Source organism: Podarcis bocagei, assembly GCF_964188305.1.
Source record: "Podarcis bocagei genome assembly, chromosome: 18".
NCBI lineage: Eukaryota > Metazoa > Chordata > Lepidosauria > Squamata > Lacertidae > Podarcis > Podarcis bocagei.
In genome coordinates this window covers 4,340,581-4,364,655 of record NC_138144.1, presented here as the reverse complement: position 1 = coordinate 4,364,655, position 24,075 = coordinate 4,340,581, and the positions used below count along the sequence as shown (strand labels likewise).

The 24,075-nt window shown below is 49.2% G+C and overlaps 1 protein-coding gene across 2 annotated transcripts in view; it reads right to left on the bottom strand.

Annotated features, from left to right (window-relative positions):
* Positions 1-24,075, bottom strand: part of ELL (elongation factor for RNA polymerase II) — a 54,506-nt gene that overhangs the window by 5,614 nt on the left and 24,817 nt on the right. The window contains exons 2-8 of one of the 2 annotated variants that reach the window (XM_081177773.1): positions 20,076-20,123; positions 18,461-18,582; positions 16,922-17,088; positions 12,029-12,282; positions 10,440-10,564; positions 5,779-5,878; positions 1,947-2,421 (exon numbers count right to left, since the gene is read on the bottom strand). In XM_081177773.1, coding sequence (XP_081033899.1) covers positions 1,947-2,421; positions 5,779-5,878; positions 10,440-10,564; positions 12,029-12,282; positions 16,922-17,088; positions 18,461-18,582; positions 20,076-20,123 — 1,291 coding nt within the window. The remainder of the gene's footprint in view (positions 1-1,946; positions 2,422-5,778; positions 5,879-10,439; positions 10,565-12,028; positions 12,283-16,921; positions 17,089-18,460; positions 18,583-20,075; positions 20,124-24,075) is intronic. The other variant, XM_081177774.1, reaches the window with a different exon arrangement.

Sequence of the window (24,075 nt, the reverse complement as noted above, 5' to 3'; positions counted from 1 at the left end):
AGCGGTGAATCGTGAGCCACGGACGCGGGTTGTGTTCACTTCAGGATGCGAATGGGGCTCCGGAACGGATCCCGTTCGTATCCAGAGGTACCACTGTATTCGTGTTGACCTTGACCACCACCTAGTGGCCGCACCAAGGGAAAAGCACCTAGCCACAGGGAAAGCCAGAGAACAAAAATTTGGGGCTTTCCAGGTTTAGAGCAGTGGTTCTCAAAAAGGGTGCGGCAAGTTTCACGGGAAGGAGAATCAGAGAAACATTTGGACGTTTCAGTTGTGGTGGAACATTGCGATGGTATCAAAATACGGATCTACATTTTGCAGAACGTGCATAGATCTCTTCTTCCACAGTTCTCCATGACGTTTATTATTTTCTGGATGTCCTGTGATCCTGTTACAAAGCAGTTGCGTCCTATGTTATAAATCAAGCAGTCCTAGAAGCTGTTTCTTTCCATTTTCCAATTTTAAAAAATCGGAGCAGGGCAAGCCATTTTGTATCCCGAAACTGTGGCTCGGAGAATTTTTTTTTTCAGAACCGCTGATCTAAGGGAACTTTGCATTTCTCCGCCCTGCCATACATTTTTATTGGATTTCCATACAATTTAACAAATTCACTTTCCATGCAATATTCCCCCAGCATTTTGACTTCCCATCTGTGATGTTTTTCTGTCCCAATCCTTTACCTACTGCCTTAAATGTAATACAGCGGTACCTTGGTTTTCGAACATATTCCGTTCCAGAAGATGGTTTGACTTCCGAAACGTTTGAAAACCAAAGCATTTACTTCTGGAAAAAACTCAGTACAGAAGCCGGGTGGCATATTCGACTTCTGAAAAGTGTTCGAAAACCGAAGCAGTTGCTTCCGGTTTTTCGGCATTCAAAAGCTGAAATGTTTAACTTCCAAGACGTTCAAAAACTGAAGGGCCACTGCACTTATTTCGGTAACAGATGTGATAGGAATTTTATGGTCAGAGATATATGGTAATGTTCATAAGTGTACCAACCAAGCACGTACATAGATCAGCACAGGAAGACCGACCTGGAACCATTTTTGATTCCTAAACTGATCAAATGTTTTCTCTGCAAGGTCAAAGTGGGAAACCTCCCCATTGTCTTTTCCTTCACAAATCCTGTCTTAAGGGTATGTCTGTTTGAATAGGGTGTGAGCTTGTGACATGACCCAGGAACTAAATATTTATCACTACAAAAGACTGGCCAAGCTCCCCAGGAAATCCAATCAAGTAACCTGCCAGACAGGAGATAAACAACGACAGGAGAAAAACAACATTCAAATTTCTGTTTTAGACTGCCTTTTCTGTGATGTAGGTGTGATGTATCTGGGGGGTGGTCTTAGGTTACACCCCTTCTGTGATGTATGTATGATGTTTCTGGGGGTGGTCTTGATCTACAGGGTGGCAATTTCAAAAGTCTTTATAAGGCCTTGCGTGCCATTTTTCTGGGTCCTTCCTCTCTCCTGCGGGTGAGGGGAGAACCCTCTTGCAACAGATCAATAAAGATCAAGCTTACTAGCTGCTTTGCTTCTCAATATTCTCTGGTTGGCCTGTTATTCTCTCCTACCAATAGGGAACCTATGTAAGGACTCTATATGGGCTCTTGGATACCCCATAAGGGAAAAGGGCAATTTTTGTTTGCAACAGAGATACCCTACATTCCATTCCGTTTCTCATTCTCACTCCCCTTGCTTAAGTTTCCAGCCCTGCCTGTGATTTCAACCGACTCTAACATTTCCCCAGATAGCCTGAAAAGCACCTCCACTCTCCTGCAAACCTGCCACCTTTTCAGTCTCGTATTTTCACTGCCCGTTTTGCTGTCTCCATATAGGGAACATCACGTTCCTCCGGCACTTTTGCTGTCATTATAATAACCCGCGCACGACCCAGAGGAACCTGCAACCCCCCAAAATCCCCGCCCAGCGCCGCCGAACCCACCTGCCGTGTCCTGCGACGAAGGCGCCGTGCTCTTTGAGCTGCGTTTCCTGAGGCTGCAGTTCGGTTTCTCCCGGGGCTCCGACTCCTGCTCAGCCCCTCTCCGCTCCCTCTCCTTCTTTAGCCTCTTCTTGCTCCTTTTGCTGACCTGGACAGAGTCTGTCACCGGCTGGAGGGGGACCTCCGCCGCCGCTGCCGCCGCCAGCCTCTCGGCGGGATCCGGGACCTCAAAGTTGGGTCCTCCGTGCCCCAGATCGTTGCTGACGTCGGCAAGGGGGTTGTGGGGCCTGGGGAGCTCCAGGGCCGGCAAGAGGTTACTGGAGGCGACCACCTCCGGGGGTGGCGCGAGGGGGGCTTCCCTGCCGTTGGCCGAGCGCAGTTTTCCGTTGAGCGTGGGCTGAGTCCTTTGGGCAAAGTGGGAGATGCGGGGCTTTTTGTTGGACAGAGGGTCGGTGAAATCTGTGGGCTGCGCTCGTTTCTAGGGTGGAGGGAAGAACAGGAAGCGTTAAGGCAGGCTTTCCCCCAAACGTGGGGACGTTTTTGGACTACATTTCCCATCATCCTTTGCCCTGCCAGCTCAAGTGGTGTAGTGGTTAAGAGCAGTGGACTTGTAATCTGGCGAACAGGGTTCGCGTCTCCGCTCCTCCACCTGCAGCTGCTGGGTGACCTTGGGCCAGTCACACTTCTCTGAAGTCTCTCAGCCTCACTCACCTCACAGAGTGTTTGTTGTGGGGGAGGAAGGGAAAGGAGAATGTTAGCCGCTTTGAGACTCCTTAGGGTAGTGATAAAGCGGGATATCAAATCCAAATTTTCTTCTCTTCAAGATGATGGGATTTGTAGTCCAAAGAGAGACCAAAGTTTGGGAAACTATGGGTTATAGCAGTAGTTCCCAACCTTTTTTATTTTTTTGGGCCATGGTCAGGGAACCCTGACCATTAGGTCCAGTGGTGACCGACTCTGGAGTTGCGGCGCTCATCTCGCTCTATTAGCCGTAGGGAGCTGGCGTACAGCTTCCGAGTCATGTGGCCAGCATGACAAAGCTGCTTCTGGTGAACTAGAGCAGTGCACGGAAACGCTGTTTACCTTCCTGCCGGACTGGTACCTATTGATCTACTTGCACTTTGAGGTGCTTTCGAACTGCTAGGTTGGCAGGAGCAGGGACCGAGCAACGGGAGCTCACCCCGTCACTGCAGGGATTCGAACCGCCAACCTTCTGATCAGCAAGTCCTAGGCTCTGTGGTTTAACCCACAGCACCACCTACGTCCCTATGCCCCACCTAAGCATCTCTAAAATCCTGATTCCCGACCCCCATCGGTGACATATAATTCTTATTATTCACAAAGCAAACTCCTACTCAAATGGAGGAAGCCCCAAAGACCACAAACTGTTAATAATTCTCGAATAGCCCCCCTCTTAAAAATCAATTTGCCCCCCTGTGAGGTGCTTGCCCCACAGGGTTAAAGGTAAAGGGACCCCTGACCATTAGGTCCAGTCGTAACCAACTCTGGGGTTGCGGCGCTCATCTTGCTTTATTGGCCGAGGGAGCCGGCGTACAGCTTCCGGGTCATGTGGCCAGCAGGACTAAGCCGCTTCTGGCGAACCAGAGCAGCGCACGGAAACGCCGTTTACCTTCCCACTGGAGTGGTACCTATTTATCTACTTGCACTTGGATGTGTTTTCGAACTGCTAGGTTGGCAGGAGCTGGGACTGAGCAACGGGAGCTCACCCCGTAGTGGGGATTCGAACCGCCGACCTTCTGATCGGCAAGTCCTAGGCTCTGTGGTTTAACCCACAGCGCCACCCGCGTCCCGCTCCACAGGGTTAGAGAATGGCAAGTAACCAGGAAGGAACCACCAGTTTGGTTTAGATGGAAATGATAAATATCACTACGGAAACGATTGTTCCGTCGCCCAAAAATAACGTTGCGGAGTATTTTTTTATGATACGGACTTAGATACATTAGCAGAAGGATTGGTATTCCCTACGATGCCAATACAACAATAATTTATTTATTCACCCTGCCCATCTGGCTGGCTTTCCCCAGCCACTCTGGGTCGCTCCCAACAAAATATTAAAAATACGATAGCTCGAAGGACCACGGAAACTCCAGCAATCCCTTGCTGGCCGCCCTCGAACAGCCAACTGGAAGCCACGTTGGACGTTCGGCTTCCGAAAGAACGTTTGAAAACCGGAACACTCGCTTCCGGTTTCCGATTGCTTGGGAGCCAGAACGTTCGGCTCCCAAGGTGTTTGGGAGCTCAGGTATGACTGTAATCATCATCATCATCATCATCATCATCATCATCATCATCATCGATCTTTATTACGGTCCAGAGACCCAACAAATCGTTACAAAGCAATACACAATTCAGACAGCCTACCTCCAGGTTAAACAAGCATTTTGTTCAGAATATAGGGATCATTGGTTCTTGCGACCACCGATAAAAACTTTGCCACTGCTAATGTTCTAGCGTTTGTCCGGTCTTCCAATAGGAACCTGACATAGCGAGCCTGTGATTTTCCCGGGAAAGGTACCAGCGAGGGTAGTATCAGTTCATCCCTGGCTTGCTCAGATTTTGCACAGTGTAACAAAATATGTTGTATGGAATCGATGTCTTGAGCACATGAGCAAAATAATAATAATAATAGTAATTTTTTTAAAAACAACAGGGCCCCTGTAGGCCACAAACTTCACAGCGAGCGGGAAAATTCCCTTTTCCCGGACATTGAGGATGCCACCAGGCTGCCTGGGAGCAGAAAACTTCACCAAGCCATACCCCTGCAATGGGGGCTCATTGTGGGAATTTTCCAATGTTATCCTGATGACAGTGAAGAGACTGAGGATAAATAGCAGCAAAACCCCACAACCACTGATTAAGGTTCTGGTTCTGAATCTGAAACCGAATTTCAAGAGCGCTATGGCCTCTATGCGACCCTCTGAAGGCTCTGATTGAGAATTGGGGGGAACCACTGTTCACTACAGGCCACTTTTCTCCTAAGAAGGAAGAGGAGTGTGTTGAAGACTTACGTCTAATTTGCAGGTCTGAAAGAGCCACAAAGGGTAGACCTCCAAAGAGATGTGCTGACGAATTTGCTAAAGCAGCAAAAGCTGCAACTGCTGTTATAGAATCATAGAATCATAGAGTTGGAAGAGACCACAAGGGCCATCGAGTCCAACCCCCTGCCAAGCAGGAAACACCATCAGAGCACTCCTGACATATGGCTGTCAAGCCTCTGCTTAAAGACCTCCAAAGAAGGAGACTCCACCACACTCCTTGGCAGCAAATTCCACTGTCAAACAGCTCTGACTGTCAGGAAGTTCTTCCTAATGTTTAGGTGGAATCTTCTTTCTTGTAGTTTGGATCCATCGCTCCGTGTCCGCTTCTCTGGAGCAGCAGAAAACAACCTTTCTCCCTCCTCTATGTGACATCCTTTTATATATTTGAACATGGCTATCATATCACCCCTTAACCTCCTCTTCTCCAGGCTAAACATGCCCAGCTCCCTTAGCCGTTCCTCATAAGGCATCGTTTCCAGGCCTTTGACCATTTTGGTTGCCCTCCTCTGGACACGTTCCAGTTTGTCAGTGTCCTTCTTGAACTGTGGTGCCCAGAACTGGATACAGTACTCCAGGTGAGGTCTGACCAGAGCAGAATACTGTGGCACTCCAAAGAGATTTGCTGACGAATTTGCTAAAGCAGCAAAAGCTGCAACTGCTGTTAATAGCTCCAAGAAGGTATTTGAACCTTCAAGTTTCCAAGAGATCCAGGCTTTGGATTCGGAGCCATGGTTAACTGGCATGTATACCCAATTTAGGTTGTACTCATAACCTACCTGTGGCGGAGAGCAGGAGGAGATGTTTGCGTTGTCTTTTGGTGATGCGGGAGCCGGCGCATCTGGGGGGCAGCTGGTGTTCTGCGGCTGGCAGAGTTTCCTGGGGGCAGGGAGGGGGGAGAACAACAACAAAAAAAACACAAAAAGGTGTTTGTTTTGTTAAGCCATGCCAAGTCTACTTCTTCTTTTTTGCGTAAAAGGGACCAACGGGTGTAATCAAGGATGGTAAAGGTAAAGGGACCCCTGACCATTAGGTCCAGTCGTGACCGACTCTGGGGTTGCAGCGCCCATCTCACTTTATTGGCTGAGGGAGCCGGCGTACAGCTTCCGGGTCATGTAGCCAGCAGGACTAAGCTGCTTCTGGCGAACCAGAGCAGCGCACGGAAACGCCATTTGCCTTCCCGCTGGAGCGGTACCTATTTATCTACTTGCGCTTTGACATGCATTCGAACTGCTAGGTTGGCAGGAGCAGGGACCGAGCAACGGGGGCTCACCCCGTTGTGGGGATTCGAACTGCCGACCTTCTGATCAGCAAGTCCTAGGCTCTGCGGTTTAACCCACAGCGCCACCCACGTCCCCTAAGAATGAGAGGCAAGCAAATGTTATTTAAAACACGCCGAGGGAAGGCTTCTCAACCCAATAACCTGGACTGCTGGCATTCCAAGGCTTGGCATGTTGCCCTTCCTAACCAAGGGTGCCAACTTAAATATTTTTTTTTGGGGGGGGGGGCTTTTTGTGCATCAAATATCGGGCTTCAAAATATCAACCAAGGCCAGAAGTAGCAGCAGCAGCAGCGTCTTGGGCATACAAAAACTTATGGGAATAGAAGTCGTCAGGATCCAAGCATTAATCCAATTTTTTTTAATAAAAAACCCCCTCTTTTCAATATAGTCGTATCTTGGACGTTGAACAGAATCTGTTCCTGGCCTACAATGCCCAGGAGGAAGGCCTCTGGTTTCTTATGGAAGGTATACTTAAATACCTTTTTCAACTCGTTATAAATCATTTCCCAAAAGGCCTTCACCCTCGGGCATGTCCACCAGAGGTGGAAGAATGTTCCTTCAGCCTCCTTACATTTCCAACATTTATTATCAGACAGATGGTATATCTTTGCAAGTTTGACTGGGGTCATGTACCACCTGTACATCATTTTCATAATGTTTTCTTTTAAGGCACTACATGCCGTAAATTTCATACCGGTGGTCCATAACCTTTCCCAGTCTTCAAACATAATGTTGTACCCAATGTCTTGTGCCCATTTTATCATGGCTGATTTAACTGTCTCATCCTGGGTGTTCCATTTAAGCAGCAAGTTATACATTCTTGAAAGCACTTTCGTCTTAGGTTCAAGTAGTTCTGACTCTAATTTTGATTTTTCCACCTGGAAACCAATTTTTTTATCCTTTTTAAAAATCTCTAGCGCGGCTTCCGATGGGCTGCAGGAAGCTCCTGCAGCCCACCGGAAGCCGCGTCGGACATTCGGGTTCCAAAGGACGTTTGACTCGCAAGGCGTTCAGGATCCAAGGAACGACTGTATGAGAAATTAGTTCGAAATTATGCCACAGAGACCACACATGTATTCCCTCCTGTGCTGCTCCATTATTGCTCAGCTGTATCCTGTATGCCTTTTAACGGCCATTGTGGCAACTGATCCTTTTATTATTATTATTATTTTAAAACAACCTTTTTTGTCTTTATTTCTCTGTCCTGAAACCAGCTTGTTAGCAACACCCAATAAAATAACTGAGTCTCCAAAGGCGTCACTGGGCTTGGACCTTTTCTGTTATAATGGAAAAGGAGGGGGGTCAACAGGTTATTTCTATTGCAGTTATTCCCCACGCTGACCCAGCTAAGGTAAAAAAAAAAAAGCACTCCCCCCTCTCCTCCCCCCGTGCACCCTCCCCACCCTCTGTTTTGAACAGTTTCCATGGTCCGTAAACCCAGTTGGCTCATGGAGGAGACAAGGTTGGTTTAATGAGAGTCTGAAAAACGGAGAGAGTTTTCTTTGGCGAGGGACAAGGTCCCTGGGGGCTGTGTGTGTGTGTGTGTGTGTGTATGAATTGGGAAGGCCTGGGCGCCGAATTTTAATTGAAATGGAAAATTACAAGTTTGCAAACGGGCCTACACATACACACAGACACGCAATCGTGCCACGGAGGTGTGTGCCGTATTTTTCGCTCTATAAGACGCCCCAGACCACAAGACGCACCTAGTTTTTGGAGGAGGAAAACAAGAAAAAAAATACCCTGAATCTCAGAAGCCAGAACAGCAAGAGGGATCGCTGCGCAGCGAAAGCAGCAATCCCTCTTGCTGTTCTGGCTTCTAGGATAGCTGCGCAGCCTGCGTTGGCTCCATAAGATGCACACACATTTCCCCTTACTTTTTAGGAGGGAAAAAGTGAGTCTTATACAGCAAAAAATATGGTAGCTGTGCCGATGTTTCCCAAGGAGGAGGAGGATGAAGCAGTTACATCTCTCGCCAACACCCCCCCCCCGGGCACGTCTATCCTGGCATCTGGATGAGCAACAGCCTAAAAATAACCACTGGCAAGGATCCGGCCACCTGAGCAGAGAAAACTAAGCCCACCAGGCTAGAAGCGAGGGCTGGCTTCCTGTTTCTTAAAAAATCTACACCCAGGAAGCCCATATCCTTGCGCCTGCGACAGCTGTTTTCTTATCCAAACAGACACGATTCCTCCTGTTTTTCACTGGCATCCCCACGGGAGCAATTGCCCCATGGAGAAAGGCAGCGGCGGCGTGTGGGACTTTCTAGCTTAGAGAGAAGGCGAGGAAGAGGCGGCGCAGTCTGCAAAATTTCGCGTGGCACGGAGAAAGGGCATGCAAGGAAAGCGTTCCTCCCTCTCTCCTAACCCTGGAATTTGTGGGCATTCGATGGAGTGGATGGATGGGAGATTCAGGGAAGAAAAAAGGAAGTCGTTCATGAGGTGGGGGGGAGAGAGAGCTGGGGAGAAAGGAGGAGGCAGCAGTAAGCTTCCAAGCACAATTCAAAGTGTTGGTGCTGACCTTTAAAGCTCTAAATGGCCTCGGTCCAGTATACAGTGGTGCCTCGCAAGACGAAAAGAATCCGTTCTGTGATTCTCTTCGTCTAGCGGTTTTTTTGTCTTGCGAAGCAAGCCCATTGACGGATTAGCGGATTAGCACTATTAGCGGCTTTTAGCGGCTTATCTGCTGATTGGATCAGCTGATAAGCGGCTTAGCGGCTTAGAAAAAGGGGGGAGGGGAAAAACCCCAGCAGGAACTCGCAAGACATTGTCGTCTTGCGAAGCAAGCCCATAGGAAATTCGTCTTGCAAAGCACCTCCAAAACGGAAAACTCTTTCGTCTAGCGAGTTTCCATAGGAAATTCGTCTTGCGAAGCACCTCCAAAACGGAAAACTCTTTTGTCTAGCGAGTTTTCCTTCTTGCGAGGCATTCGTCTTGCGGGGCACCACTGTACCTGAAGTTGCATCTCCACTGAGCACAACTTTGTAACCGAATTACCGTTTTAAGCCTCCCTGAACAAAACTGCCTGTTGTGTGTTCCTCTTCCAACAAGTACTCCGAGTAACTTGTTATTTTCACCTTTCATGAGACGGTTTGTGTGGTGACATGGTGCATGCTCTGGATATCTCCCGCTTGGGCTACTGCCATGCGCTCTCCGTGGGGCTGCCTTTGAAGGTGACCCAGAAACTACAACTAATCCAGAATGCGGCAGCCAGACTGGGAGCAGCCACTGAGAATCTTGAAAGATCTTGGCTCCCAGTACATTTCTGAGCACAATTCAAAGTGCTGGTGCTGATATTCAAAGCCCGAAACTGTCTCGGTCCAGTATACCTGAAGGAGGGTCTCCACCCCCATTGTCCAGCCCGGACACTGAGGTCCAGCTCCGACGGCCTTCTGGCAGATCCCTCACTGCAAGAAGTGAAGTTAAATGGAACCAGGCAGAGGGCCTTCTCGGTGGTGGCGCCCGCCCTGTGGAACGCCCTCCCATCAGATGTCAAGGAAATAAGCAGCTATCTTCTCTTTAAAAGACATCTGAAGGCAGCCCTGCTTAGGGAGGTTTTTAATGTTTGATGTTTTCTCGCTTATTATTAGGAAACATGGAGCAGGCAGGGATTGAACCTGGAAACTTATGCATGTGGGACAGACGCTCTGTGTCACGCGGCTGACCCCCAACAACATTTAGGAAGGCCCCAGACCTTCCCTGCCCCTGTTCTGTGATACTAAAGTTAAAAAAGGTAAAGGGTCCCTGGACAGTTAAGTCCAGTCAAAGGTGGCTCTGGGGTTGCGGCACTCATCTCGCTTTCAGGCCGAGGGAGCCGGCGTTTGTCCGCAGACAGCTTTCAAGGGTCATGTGGCCAGCAGGACTAAACCGCTTCTGGCGCAACGGGACACCGTGACGGAAACCAGAGCGCACGGAAATGCCGTTTACCTTCCCGCCGGAGCAGTACCTATTTATCTACTTGCGCTGGTGTGCTTTCGAACTGCTAGGTTGGCAGGAGCTGGGACAGAGCAATGGGAGCTCATTCCGTTGCGAGGATTCGAACCGCCAACCTTCCGATCGGCAAGTCCTATGCTCAGTGGTTTAGACCGCAGCGCCACCCACGTCCCCTTCTGTGATACTAACACCTAGGGAAGCTTAACCCAAGGGGAAATGCCCTTACCGGAACAGGATCCTCTTCAGCAACTGCTGGTCTCCTTCCAAGTATCCTGGCCAGTCCCTCTGCACCTCTTTGTAAAGGTAATCCTTCAGGGTGAAGGTGTTGTCTTTGGCGTTCATGTTTGCAACCTGGAAGAGGGAGGGAGAGGACAGGGAAGGGTTTATCTGTCAATCCCTGAATACAGAATCAGAGAGTTGGGAGGGACCACGAGAGTCTAGGGCGGACTGGCAGGTGAAATTATTGGACTACGCAGAGACTAACTGGGAAAATCAGAAACCAGGAGGATCAAAACCTCAATAAGAGACATATCTGCACTATATTTGGAAGACCACTGCAGGAAAGGGAGATGTGAGGAAGTCCAAAGGTTATGAAAATATGATTTATGGACAATTGTTCTTGCTGTATTTCTTTTTATTCTATGTCTATTTTCTATTTTTTCTTTGCTTTTTTTGTTTGTTATATGGTGATGGTATTATATATGTGTATATATATATATATATATATATTATATTATATTTGTTCTAGCTAGGCTGTTTTCGGTCCTCACATTAGGGGGTTACCCAACTACTCAAGAGGTACACGGGTGGACAAAACTGTGGAAACCTTTTGGGAAATTTCTGAGGTTTGATGTCTCATAACACCACCAGAACCAATGTGGTGGTGTGGTTAAGAGCGGTAGACTCGTAACCTGGTGAACCGGGTTCGCTTCCCCGCTCCTCCACCTGCAGCTGCTGGGTGACCTTGGGCCAGTCACACTTCTCTGAAGTCTCTCAGCCCCACTCACCTCACAGAGTGTTTGTTGTGGGGGAGGAAGGGAAAGGAGAATGTTAGCCGCTTTGAGACTCCTTCGGGTAGTGATAAAGCGGGGTATCAAATCCAAACTCTTCTTCTTCTTCTTCTGTATTTCTTTTTATTCTATGTCTATTTTCTAATTTTTCTTTGCTTTTTTTTGTTTGTTATATGGTGATGGTATTATATATGTTTGGTGGTTTGTTTCTTGTTTAAAATTTGCAATAAATATCTTTTTTTAAAAAAAGGAAGACCACTGCAAACACTTGAACTCTTGGGCAGGTTTTAAATAACTCCTGCAAGGACTTTGGATACAACGGAGGAGTGTAAATTAGATGGACTTATAATATGCAGTTTTTTAGAAAGCTGCTTAAAGAACGCATGGAGGAGGGAGGTCTTGAGATTCGGAAGAATCTTGTGAAATTTTTATTGTTTGTGATTGTGAGGATGAACGAATTTGTAAACTCAAATAAAAACTACTGTATTTTTTGCTCTATAAGACTCACTTTTTCCCTCCTAAAAAGTAAGGGGAAAGGTGTGTGCGTCTTCTGGAGCGAGTGCAGGCTGCGCAGCTATCCCAGAAGCCAGAACAGCAAAAGGGATTGCTGCTTTCACTGCGCAGCGATCCCTCTTGCTGTTCTGGCTTCTCAGATTCAGAATATTATTTTTTCTTGTTTTCCTCCTCCAAAAACTAGGTGCGTCTTGTGGTCTAGTGCATCTTATAGGGCGAAAAATACGGTGATAAAGGTGCATGATCCCACACCCACGACTTCTATGGAGAATCAGGCCGCGCACCGACCCACCTGCTGCAGCAGCCCGTCTAGAGAGTCCTTATCTTGCGCCGTGAGGCCATCCTTCTGTAGCCGCAAGAACAACTCCGGCTTCTTGTAGGGCTTGAGGGCCAGCAAGTGCACGACGCGGTCTCTGAAGGGCCGCTGGGAGACGGCGCTGTTGCCTTTCTTGATGGCGCTGGCCAGGTTGACGGGCGTCGGGCGGATCCGCGAGGGGACGGCGTCCGAAGCCACCGGGGCCGGTTTTCGCACCTTGACCGTCTTGCCTAAGCGAGAGGAAAAAGAAAAGGTTAGGGTCCGTGCTGTTTTTGGGGGGGAGAGAGAGGGTGGGGATATGGAAAAATGGATATACAGCGGTACCTTGGTTCTCAAACTTTGAAAAACCACCCTTAAAACAGCTATTGAACATGAACTTTACTATCGAATGAGACCACTGGTCCATAAAATGAAAGCAATAAACAATGTACTGCAGTCGCACAATCCGTCAATCAATCAGTAGCTGAACTGGATTCCACGCAGTCCCAAAAACAAAACAAAAAGAGCCGCAAAAATGCAAAATAAACAGCAAAAACAGACAGACCTCAGCATAACACTCAAATCAGAAGCGTAACACTCAAAACGGAGAACGTTCAGCTTCGGGAAAAAGTTCGCAAACCACCACCCTTACTTCTAGGTTTGCAGTGTTTGGGTTCGAAGTTGAGAACCAAGGCGTTTGAGAACCAAGGTACCACTGTATCGATTTTGGGCCAACCAAGAGATAAGGAAGACAGATTCTTCCATGCTTACATCTCTAAGTGACAAATGCCATCAGTCTGATGCAGCCCAATGGCCATACCTTGGTTTTCGGTGGCGTCTCAGAAGCCAGGTGTTTCGGTTCCCGAACGCTGAAAACCCGGAAGTAAATGCTTCCGTTTTCAAATGCGCCTTGGAAGTCGAACGGCTTCCGCTGGGTGTACATGTTATTCCTCCAACGCCCTGTTCTTCTGCAGACCGCCCTTTGCGCCTCGGTTTATGACCGTTTCGGAAGTCCAACGGTCTTCCGGAATGGATTACGTCCGAAAAACGGGGCACCGCTGTACTGTACCAGCAGCTACAACACCTTGTTAACAGCTTTCCTGAGCTCCCAAGACAACAGAGATATTGGAACAACCGGACTGATCTTTCGAAAGTGAAAAAGCAGTGGTCGCTTTCTATATATGTGTTAGCAACAGGCAAGCTTGATGTGCAGACTCTTAAGAAATGACTGATTGGGAAAGTGTTCTGGCCATTTGGTACTGTTAACGGAGAAATCTGAGGGCTCTCTTGGACAAAGGACACCAGCCAGGAATCCCAGAGCAAAAGAGCAGCCAGTCGGCTTGGTCTTGATTGAAGTCTGTCGTGACAGGACTCCCACCTGCCACCAGGTGGAACAAGATGGAAGCCCCGTACAAAAGAGAACCCAAACTTTTATTAGCTGCTAATTCCCATGTTACACCCCAAAAAAACTACATCACGGTTACATCATGAAAGGGGAGGTCTGGTGGCAATAATCTGAGCATCCTGGACCCTGCCCCACGGTTCCCCTTGCCCTCCACCAAACACCCACCAAGTGAAACAAAAGAGATATTTACATTTCACTGTTTCCCAGCCAAGTTCATCACACCCTTTTGTCTTCATCTGGGTTTGTTATTTCTGGAATGGCTACCTGTCTGGCACTCAGGTATCAGGAGGCCAGGGATTATCACTCAGGCAGAGGGGCTGCTGAGGAGCTGAGCTCACATGTCTATATGAATTGCTGAAGTTTTTCCCAGTGAGCCATTACAGAGATACATTGATCAGTGAATTCTTGCATTTGGTATCGTGCAGCAAAGGCCCTTTGAATAGACAGGAAGAAACTGCGATGAAGTGTTTTGTGGGGACAAATCGCAAAAGCCACAAAAGCGATTGTGCTGGTTTTGGTAGTGGGCTGCATGTGTGTGATATCTACTGGAGGGGCAAACCCCCCCCCCAACCTATACATAAATTCCTGCAACAGTACCAACGGCTTTATACAACAGAACGTAATATTCTGAGTTTATTGGACAACACTTCTATCGTTTGGACAGAAAACGATGCTGGCCTGTGGTAGCCTTGAAAGAACCCCCCAACCCGAGTCACTAAAGGCTGCCAGTTTGTGCAGGCACCATTGGATCTGGTGCCAATTGACAAACCACAGGATCTGACGCGGCAAAAGGCAGCTTCCTTTTTTCTTAGGAACCTAAATCAGATAGGAGGCCAGAACGGGGCTGATCGCGTTCCGAGATGAAGGGGCTTCCTGTTCCTGGCTCGCCTCGGTTTCCTTTTCTAAAAACAAACACACACCGAAAACCCTCGCCTTCCTAGAATACAGGCAAAGCTTACAGGGTCGAAGATGCTCTCTGTTTTTATTTTATTTTGTACAGAGGCTGGACATGAAGAGAAGCTTTGCCCAAACAACAGCAGCACCCCAATGTTTTAGGAAAGTAAGTTCAATATGTGGTGGGAATTATAGAATTGTATCCCTGTGATAGGAATTTTGAGGTCTTAGATATATGTTAACTGTTCATAAGTGTACCAACCAAGCACATACATAGATCAGCACAGGAAGACCGACCTGGAACCATTTTTGATTCCCAAACTGACCAAATGTTTTCCATGCAAGGTCAAAGGAAAATGGGAAAGTCTCCCATTGTCTTTTCCTTCACAAATCCTGCCTTAAGGGCATGTTTAAGATATGAATAGGGTGTGAGCCTGTGACCTGGCCCAGGAACTAAGTATTTATCATTACAAAAGACCTGCCAGGCTCCCCAGGGTATCCAATCAAGTGACCATTAAACAGGTAACCTGGCAGACAAGAGGTAAACAAAGCACTCAGATTTCTGCTGTAGACCGCCCTTTCTGTGATGTAGGTATGATGTATCTGGGGGTGGTCTTGGACTCCAGGGAGGGAATCTAAAATGTCTATATAAGGGCAGGCACACTTTTGCTCTGGATTCCTCCTCCCTCCTGCGTGTGGTGACTGAGGACCCTGTTGCAACAGACCCTGATGCTGGGAAAGATGGAGGGCACAAGGAGAAGGGGACGACGGAGGATGAGATGGTGGGACAGTGTTCTCGAAGCTACAAGCATGAGTTTGACCAAGCTGCGGGAGGCAGTGGAAGACAGGAGGGCCTGGCGTGCCCTGGTCCAGGGGGTCACGAAGAGGCGGACATGACTAAACGACTCAACAACAACAACATTCTAACCCCTGTGCAACAGGACTCAAGTCTACAGTACATGCCTGGTTTTATAGCCTTGTCTTAAAAAAATAATTCATTGTTCGTCACAGCTGTTCTCTCCCTCTCTGACGCAGAGAACCTTTGCTACAGAAGGCTGTGTTTAGGAGGAGATTCACGCGTGGCCAACACCCGTCCAGCAACCGTCTAATTTGCGCTAGAGGGAAATTTCCCAGAGGAAATGAAACTTTGCCCCCGAGAAAAGTTCCGAAGCTTTTCGTTTTGGCAGGAAGGCAGCTGCGGAGAGGCCTTTTACTGCTCTGCTGATAAGCCTTCCCTCCCCCTCCCGACGGGGAGAAAAAACCCCTTGCGTTGTTCTTCCCAGCACACAGGAAAACACACACTTCCTGCCATTGCTTGCTCCTGCAAGAGTTTGGCTGGCAACACACACCAAAACGATGAGTCAAGGATAACTCAGCAAACTGCAATCTGCTCCTGTTTACAGACACGGACTCCCCGGAGGAAGGGCGAGAGAGGCAGGCCAAGCACTGTCAGCTCAGAGAGTCTGAAAAGGACTCCCTCTTGATCACTAATAATAATAATAATAATAATTTATTATTTATACCCTGCCCATCTGGCTGGGTTTCCCCAGCCACTCTGGGCGGCTCACAACAGACTATTAAATCCAAGATAAAACACCAAACATTAAAAACTTCCCTAGGTAAAGGGACCCCTGACCATTAGGTCCAGTCGTGGCCGACTCTGGGGTTGCGGCGCTCATCTCGCTTTACTGGCCGAGGGAGCCGGCGTACAGCTTCCGGGTCATGTGGGTCATGACTAAGCATGGCGAACCAGAGCAGCGCACGGAAACGCCGTTTACCTTCCCGCCGGAGTGGTACCTATTTATCTACTTGCACTTTGACGTGCTTTCGAACTGCTAGGTTGGCAGGAGCAGGGACCGAGCAACGAGAGCTCACCCCGTCATTGTGGGGATTCGAACCGCCTACCTTCTGATCGGCAAGCCCTAGGCTCTGTGGTTTAACTCACAATATACTGCCAGGATAAAAATTATGAAACCGGTATCACGATACAGACTACAAACTGGGTTTGAACGATGCATCGGCCAGCCCTGCCCCTGACACACATCACTATTCACAATACAGTGGTACCTCGGGTTACAGATGCATCAGGGTACAGACTCCACTGACCCAGAAATAGTACCTCGGGTTAAGAACTTTGCTTCAGGATGAGAATACAAATCGTGCTTCGGCAGCGCGGTGGCAGCAGGAGGCCCCATTAGCTAAAGTGGTGCTTCAGGTTAAGAACGGATCTCCAGAATTTTATTTTATTTTATAAATTGCTTGTTGGTCATTGACCGTATTAAAGATATTTGATTTGATTTGGATCTCCAGAACGAATTAAGTACTTAACCCAGGGTACCACTGTATATTGACGGGTCAAAAATGTTCAGATCAATACAGTCGCACCTTGGGAGTCGAACGGAATCCGTTCCGGAAGTCCGTTCAACTTCCAAAATGTTTGGAAACCAAAGCGCGGCTCTGCTCCCCTGGAAGGCTGCTTGCGAGAGAGTGCAGGTTTCGAAACATCTCCCCAGACCTGCTCCCCGGCCGGAGACGCTCGCGGCTCTCCCTTGCTGCAAAGATTGACCGTACGCAACGCTGTCGCTGCTCACCAACATAGCGGCCCCCGGGCTTGATGACGATGGCCCCCCGGCTCCGGGTTTCCTCCTCCACCAGTGCCATGCTCTGCTTCGCCTTCTGGTAGGAGTCGTCGGTGGCACAAACGGTGATTTTGTCCTGGATGGTGCCAAGGCAGTCCAACTGGATGTTCCCATTGCTGCTGAAGGGTAAGCAGAGGCAGAAATGAAAAACATAAAGGAACCGGAGTCTTTCGGGAAGAAGAAGCTGCCTGGTCATCGCACCTAAAGCGCAGGTCACCACCCCACCTCAGGTCAGAGACAGCGTTGCATAGGGGTTAGAGTGCCTGGGAGAGATCAGGGTTAAAATCCCTGCCCGCCTCCGTTTCTTCGCCTTCCTCTAAAAGTCTCCTGGTTTGCTGGCTTTCTAGGCTATGCGGCCCTTGGGACCTCCCTGTGTGGCCCTCAATGTTGTCCGCAGGATAATAATAATAATAATAATAATAATAATAATAATAATAATAATTTGTTACTTATATCCTGCCCATCTGGCTGGGTTTCCCCAGCCACTCTTGGCTGCTCCCTATCGGAGAGTAAAAACACAATACAGCAGCTCCCAACGGAATATAGCGTCCGCTATATAATAATAATAATAATAATAATAATAATAATAATAATAATAATAATATAATAATAATAATTTATTATTTACACTCCGCCCATCTGGCTGAGTTTCCCCAACCACTCTGGGTGGCTCCCAACAGAATATTAAAAACAGAATAAAACATCAACCATTAAAAACTTCCCTAAACAGGGCTGCCTACAGATGTCTTCTAAAAGTCAGTTACTTATTTCCTTGACATCTGATGGAAGGGTGTTCCACAGGGTGGGTGCCACCGCCGAAAAGGCCCTCTGCCTGGTTCCTTGTAACTCACTTCTTGCAGTGAGGGAACTGCCAGAAGGCCCTTGGAGCTGGACCTCAGTGTCCGGGAAGAACGATGGGGGTGGACACACACCTTCAGGTATACTGGACCGAGGCCGTTTAGGGCTTTCAAGGTCAGCACCAACACTTTGAATTGTGCTCAGCAACATACTGGGAGCCAATGTAGGTCTTTCAGGACCGGTGTTATGTGGTCTCGGCGGCCACTCCCAGTCCCCAGTCTAGCTGCCACATTCTGGATTAGTTGTGGTTTCCGGGTCACCTTCAAAGGTAGCCCCACGTAGAGCGCACTGCAGTAGTCCAAGCGGGAGATAACCAGAGCATGCACCACTCTGGCCAGACACCCTGCTTGTGTGGATCGGGGGACAAAGAGGGGTTCCTGAGCATGTGCAGAAACGAGCCTACCGTGCAAAGCTAGTATTTGCACCTAGCGCCCTGCCCACTCCCCCCTCTGGCCCCGCTGACCGCTGGCCAAAGGGGGAAGGTTCCCACCCCGGAGTCGAACGTGTCGCAAATTGCCCTATCGGCGTAAGGAGGTTTTCTGGGGCGTTCTGCTCTCATTTGAAAACGTGCGGAAAACCCACATCGCCGGCCGTGGGAGCTGCAGGGATTGGGGCCTGGACGGGGCAACTCACCTGGAGACATACTGCTGGACGCAGTCAAAGCTCCCCTGGGGACTATCTTTCCCGATGTTGGAGAGGTAAAACGAGAACGTCTGGGCTCCTGCTGCTCCGTCCGGCCGAGGTATCGAGATGTGCTGGGTTAAAAGGAAAAAAAGTTTAGAAGATGTACATATGAAGCCTTAGCCAGCAGGTCACAAAATATAAGGGAATAGGAGATTTGGAAGGGGCACCCATGGCTTATCCAATCCAACCCACTGCAAGGCAGGAATCCCGCCCGGAGACCCCCCATCAGATCTGGCGGTCCCAACCTCTGTTCAAAAACCTCCAGTCTATTATTCTTGCTGTGTACAGTGGTGCCCCGCAAGACGAACGCCTCGGAAGACGAAAAACTCGCTAGACGAAAGGGTTTTCCGTTTTTTGAGTCGTTCCGCAAGACGAATTTCCCCATGGGCTTGCTTTGCAAGACGAAACGTCTTGCGAGTTCTTGCGAGTTCACCTGAAGGGTGAAGCTAGAGGCTTCTGCACATTGAGCAGCTGTTCTGACCCCTGAGCATGGCCGCCACTGGCGAAGAAACGGGTTGGTTGTGGTTTTCTCTACTGCAGGTCCTGGTATCTTCTGATTATTTATTAGGTTTATACATTGCCCTTACTTGAAAGGTCTCAGGGTGCTTCATAAGGTAAAAATGCAGGATAAAAGCACAAATGAATAGATAAAATAAAAACAAGAACTACACTGGCTCCCAGTACATTTCCGAGCACAATTCAAAGTGTTGGTGCTGACCTTTAAAGCCCTGAACAGCCCAGTATACCTGAAGGAGCATCTCCACCCCCATCGTTCTGCCCGGACACTGAGGTCCAGCTCCGAGGGCCTTCTGGCGGTTCCCTCACTGTGAGAAGTGAGGTTACAGGGAACCAGACAGAGGGCCTTCTCGGTAGTAGCGCCCACCCTGTGGAACGCCCTCCCTTCAGATGTGAAGGAAATAAGCAGCTATCTTCTCTTTAAAAGACATCTGAAGGCAGCCCTGTTTAGGGAAGTTTTTAATATTGAATGCTGTATTGTTTTTAACACTTGATTGGGAGCCGCCCAGAGTGGCTGGGGAAACTCAGCCAGGTGGGCGGGGTATAAATAATAAATCATTATTATTAAAAAATATCCGTTGCAGAATTTCTTTTTGAGAGCCTCGCCAAAGCCTGGGGGAAAGCCAGCGAAGCCGTTGGGCGAGGGAGGAATGGGGTGCCCTATGCAAAGCCTCTGCCCCAGTTCCCAGCTTAAGGGCAGAAGTGGACCTTGCAGAGGGGGCTCAGGAACAGAGGGGGGCAGAGAGACGTCAGCTGCCATCAGCAGCTCTCACAAAGCGAAACAGGGAAAGAGAAAAGGCTCAGTTTCCAACGAACCAGCCCCAAGAATAGAATAACGGCCGTTTCCAGTTTCTTAATGAAAACTCATATCTGAACTAGCTTTCTTTTTAAGGGGCCTCCTACGAGATTTGGCCCGGTTTCTGAACCTCCTAACCGAAATCCCTTTGTCCCGTCTCAACGCAGGAGAGGCCATCATGATTTTTTTTTAAAAGAGAGGGAGAGCGCAAAGCAGATTTTTTTTACATTCAGTCACAGGCCTTCGACTTACCCCTTGGCTTCCTTCGAACTGAATCGACGGCTTCAGCGCCACCGAGTCCTGGAAAGAGAGAGGCAGAGAGAGGAGAGAAATTAATGTGGGAACCTTAAGGAGGTTCAACATCAGGAGGAACTTGACAGTGGAACGGTGTCGTTCCCTCCCCCCCCCCAGAGGTTGTGTACTCTTCCATCCTTGGAGGCTTTTAAACAGATGTATAAAATCCTGGATGTTTCAGTCGAGACTCCTGCAACGCATGGGGTTGGTCTAGAAGACCTTCGGGGTCCCCTGAATCCTGCAGAAGTGAGTTCCACAGTTCTAGCTACACGCTGTGCGAAAAAGTCCTTCCTTCTGTCTGCCCTGGGTGATTTCAGCTGGGTCAGGATTCCTTCATTGAGCAAGCACCGCTTTTCAGCTCCTTCGGGGGGCTAAAATGAGATTTAATAAGGGTCCGTATAGTTCAAGCTATGGTTTCCCCAGTAGTGTTGTATGGAAGTGAGAGCTGGACCATGAAGAAGGCTGATCGCCGAAGAATGGATGCTTTTGAATTATGGTGCTGGAGGAGACTCTTGAGAGTCCCATGGACTGTGAGAAGATCAAACCGATCCATTCTTAAGGAAATCAGCCCTCAGTGCTCACTGGAAGGACAGATCCTGAAGCTGAGGCTCCAAGACTTTGGCCAACTCATGAGAAGAGAAGACTCCCTGGAAAAGACCCTGATGTTGGGAAAGATGGAGGGCACAAGGAGAAGGGGACGACGGAGGACGAGGTGGTTGGACAGTGTTCTCGAAGCTACCAGCATGAGTTTGACTAAACTGCAGGAGGCAGTGGAAGACAGGAGTGCCTGGCGTGCTCTGGTCCAGGGGGTCACAAAGAGTTGGACACGACTAAATGAAAACAAACTAGATAAGTAGCGGGTGGCGCTGTGAGTTAAACCACAGGGCCTAGGGCTTGCCAATCAGAAGGTCGGCGGTTCGAATCCCCGCGACGGGGTGAGCTCCCGTTGCTCGGTCCCTGCTCCTGCCAACCTAGCAGTTCGAAAGCACGTCAGAGTGCAAGTAGATAAATAGGTACCACTCTGGCGGGAAGGTAAACGGCGTTTCCGTGCGCTGCTCTGGTTCGCCAGAAGCGGCTTAGTCCTGCTGGCCACATGAACCGGAAGCTGTACGCCGGCTCCCTCGGCCAATAAAGCGAGATGAGCACCGCAACCCCAGAGTTGGTCACGACTGTATGTAACGGTCAGGGGTCCCTTTACCTTTACTAGTTAAGCAAGGGAACCTTCCTTGTTGAGAGAACCAGGAGGCTGGAGACGCAAGATGTAGCTCTCAAAGAGTGCCTGCTTTTTATTATTTTTATAAATGAACTTCTTCCACTTCTGCTCATCGTGGGAGGAGTTCACGGAGGCCACAGCAGAACCCCCACCCACAGAGGGATATCTCCAAATACCAGCTGCTCAGCAGAGGTGAACTTCCTGCCATCGCTTCTGCATCTGGCTGGTTGGGACGTTGGGCAGGGTGGAAAACTGGCCTGCGCCGGCCAGGAGCCACATGCCGATTCTGAGGTTTCCCAGGCGCCGCCCGCAAACCTTCAAGGCTCTAGAAACTAGAAACGGCGACGCTATTATCAAGTGAAAACAAGAGATTCAGATGAACTCTCGGTACTGAACAAGACTGCTCTGCCCCCACTTCCTCTGCTTGTGCACCTGCACAGCACCCTGGCGGGATAGCAACCTTCTGCAACGGCAGGGAAGATATAAAAAGGTCAAGGGACCCCTGACCATTAGGTCCAGTCGTGACCGACTCTGGAGTTGCAGCGCTCATCTTGCTTTATTGGCCGAGGGAGCCGGCGTACAGCTTCCTGGTCATGTGGCCAGCAGGACTAAGCCGCTTCTGGCGAACCAGAGCAGCGCACGGAAACGCCGTTTACCTTCCCGCCGGAGCGGTACCTATTGATCTACTTGCACTTTGACGTGCTTTCAGACTGCTAGGTTGGCAGGAGCAGGGACCGAGCGGCGGGAGCTCACCCTGTAGTGGGGATTCGAACCGCTGACCTTCTGATTGTCAAGTCCTAGGCTCTGGGGTTTAACCTACAGCGCCACCTGAGTCCCAGGGAAGATATAGGGCAGCGCAAAATAAAACCGCAGGGTGGTAGCCATGGTCAGAGGGGAGAGGGCAGCTGCCTCCATATCCCTCAATGGCCGCCACGTGAAAGGTGGGGAAAAAGTTTGTTTGCTGCTGTTCCGGAAAGCAGAGCTTGAACCTGTCCATTGGCAGAGGCCACCTCGAAGGCCGGGTTCAGTCCATGCAGAATGCAGGATTGAAGCACATACAACTGATGGCCGAGGGCTTCAACCCTGCTTGGGTTGAAGAACCCTCCTTCTTTGGAGGTCTTTAAGCAGAGGCTTGACAACCATATGTCAGGAGTGCTCTGATGGTGTTTCCTGCTTGGCAGGGGGTTGGACTCGATGGCCCTTGTGGTCTCTTCCAACTCTATGATTCTATGATTCTATGGTTGCTCTCTCTCCTACTGGCCAACTTTGGGCGAGAGGGCAGGACTTGACCCCAGAAGCTAGCCTGTGTGGACGCGACAGCGGGGAGATAAAGATCTGGCCCATCCGGACAAATCCCCCCCCAAAAAAGGCGCCCCAATTGCGCAATTCAACCCACAATGTATTGTTTTGATCAGGGGTTGGTAAACTTTTTCAGCAGGGGGCCGGTCCACCGTCCCTCAGACCTTGTGGGGGGCTGGACTATATTGGGGGGCGGGTGGGGGGGAATGAACAAATTCCTATGCCCCACAAGTAATCCAGAGATGCATTTTAAATGTTTAATAGGTTATTGTATTTTAATATTTCGTTGGAATCCGCCCAGAGTGGCTGGAGAAACCCAGCCAGATTGGCGGGGTGTTAATAATAATAATAATAATAATAATAATAATAATAATAATAAGCACACATTCTACTCATATCAAATCACCAGGCAGGCTCCACAAATAACCCAGAGATGCATTTTAAATAAAAGGACACATTCTACTCGTGTAAAAACACGCTGATTCCCGGACAGTCCGCGGGCCGAATTGAGAAGGCGATTGGGACGGATCCGGCCCCCGGGCCTTAGTTTGCCTAGCCATAGTTTTGATGAATCTCAATACGCTCCCGAAAAGCACCCCTGGATCGGATTTTGAGGTTCCCCAGGCACTTTGAGACACTTTTGAGCTTCTCTTCACCTCCTTAGGAGCTCGAAGTCTGCTCCTTATCGCCATCACGGCCCGCTAATAAAAATCATTACTTTGCAAAAGCCAGAGATTAAGCGCCCGGCTTCGCATTGCCATTGTCCTCTGTCCCCCCCCCCATGCAAGTATTTATTTGTGTGTACACACTCATCTTAAAAGGACAGCATTTTAAAAAGTAGAGACATCACCTTGCCAACAAAGGTCCGTATAGTAAAAGCTCTGGTTTTCCCAGTAGTGATGTATGGAAGTGAGAGCTGGACCATAAAGAAGGCTGATGGCCGAAGAATGGATGCTTTTGAATTCTGGTGCTGGAGGAGACTCTTGAGAGTCCCATGGACTGCAAGAAGATCAAACCTCTCCATTCGGAAGGAAAACAGCCCTGAGTGCTCACTGGAAGGACAGATCCTGAAGCTGAGGCTCCAAGACTTTGGCCACCTCATGAGAAGAGAAGACTCCCTGGAAAAGACCCTGATGTTGGGAAAGATGGAGGGCACAAGGAGAAGGGGGCGACAGAGGACGGAGATGGTGGGACAGTGTTCTCGAAGCTACAAACATGAGTCTGACCAAACTGCGGGAGGCAGTGGAAGACAGGAGGGCCTGGCGTGCTCTGGTCCAGGGGGTCACAAAGAAGCGGACACGACTAAACGACTCAACAACACACTCAAAGCTGTGCCACGCTTTTTTGCAACTGATGGAGAAAACGCAGAGATGGGGCAGCAGCAAAAATCACTTTGGGGTATGTGTTTGTGCCTCTCGGGGTGGGGGCTGCCGGGCATTTTAATGC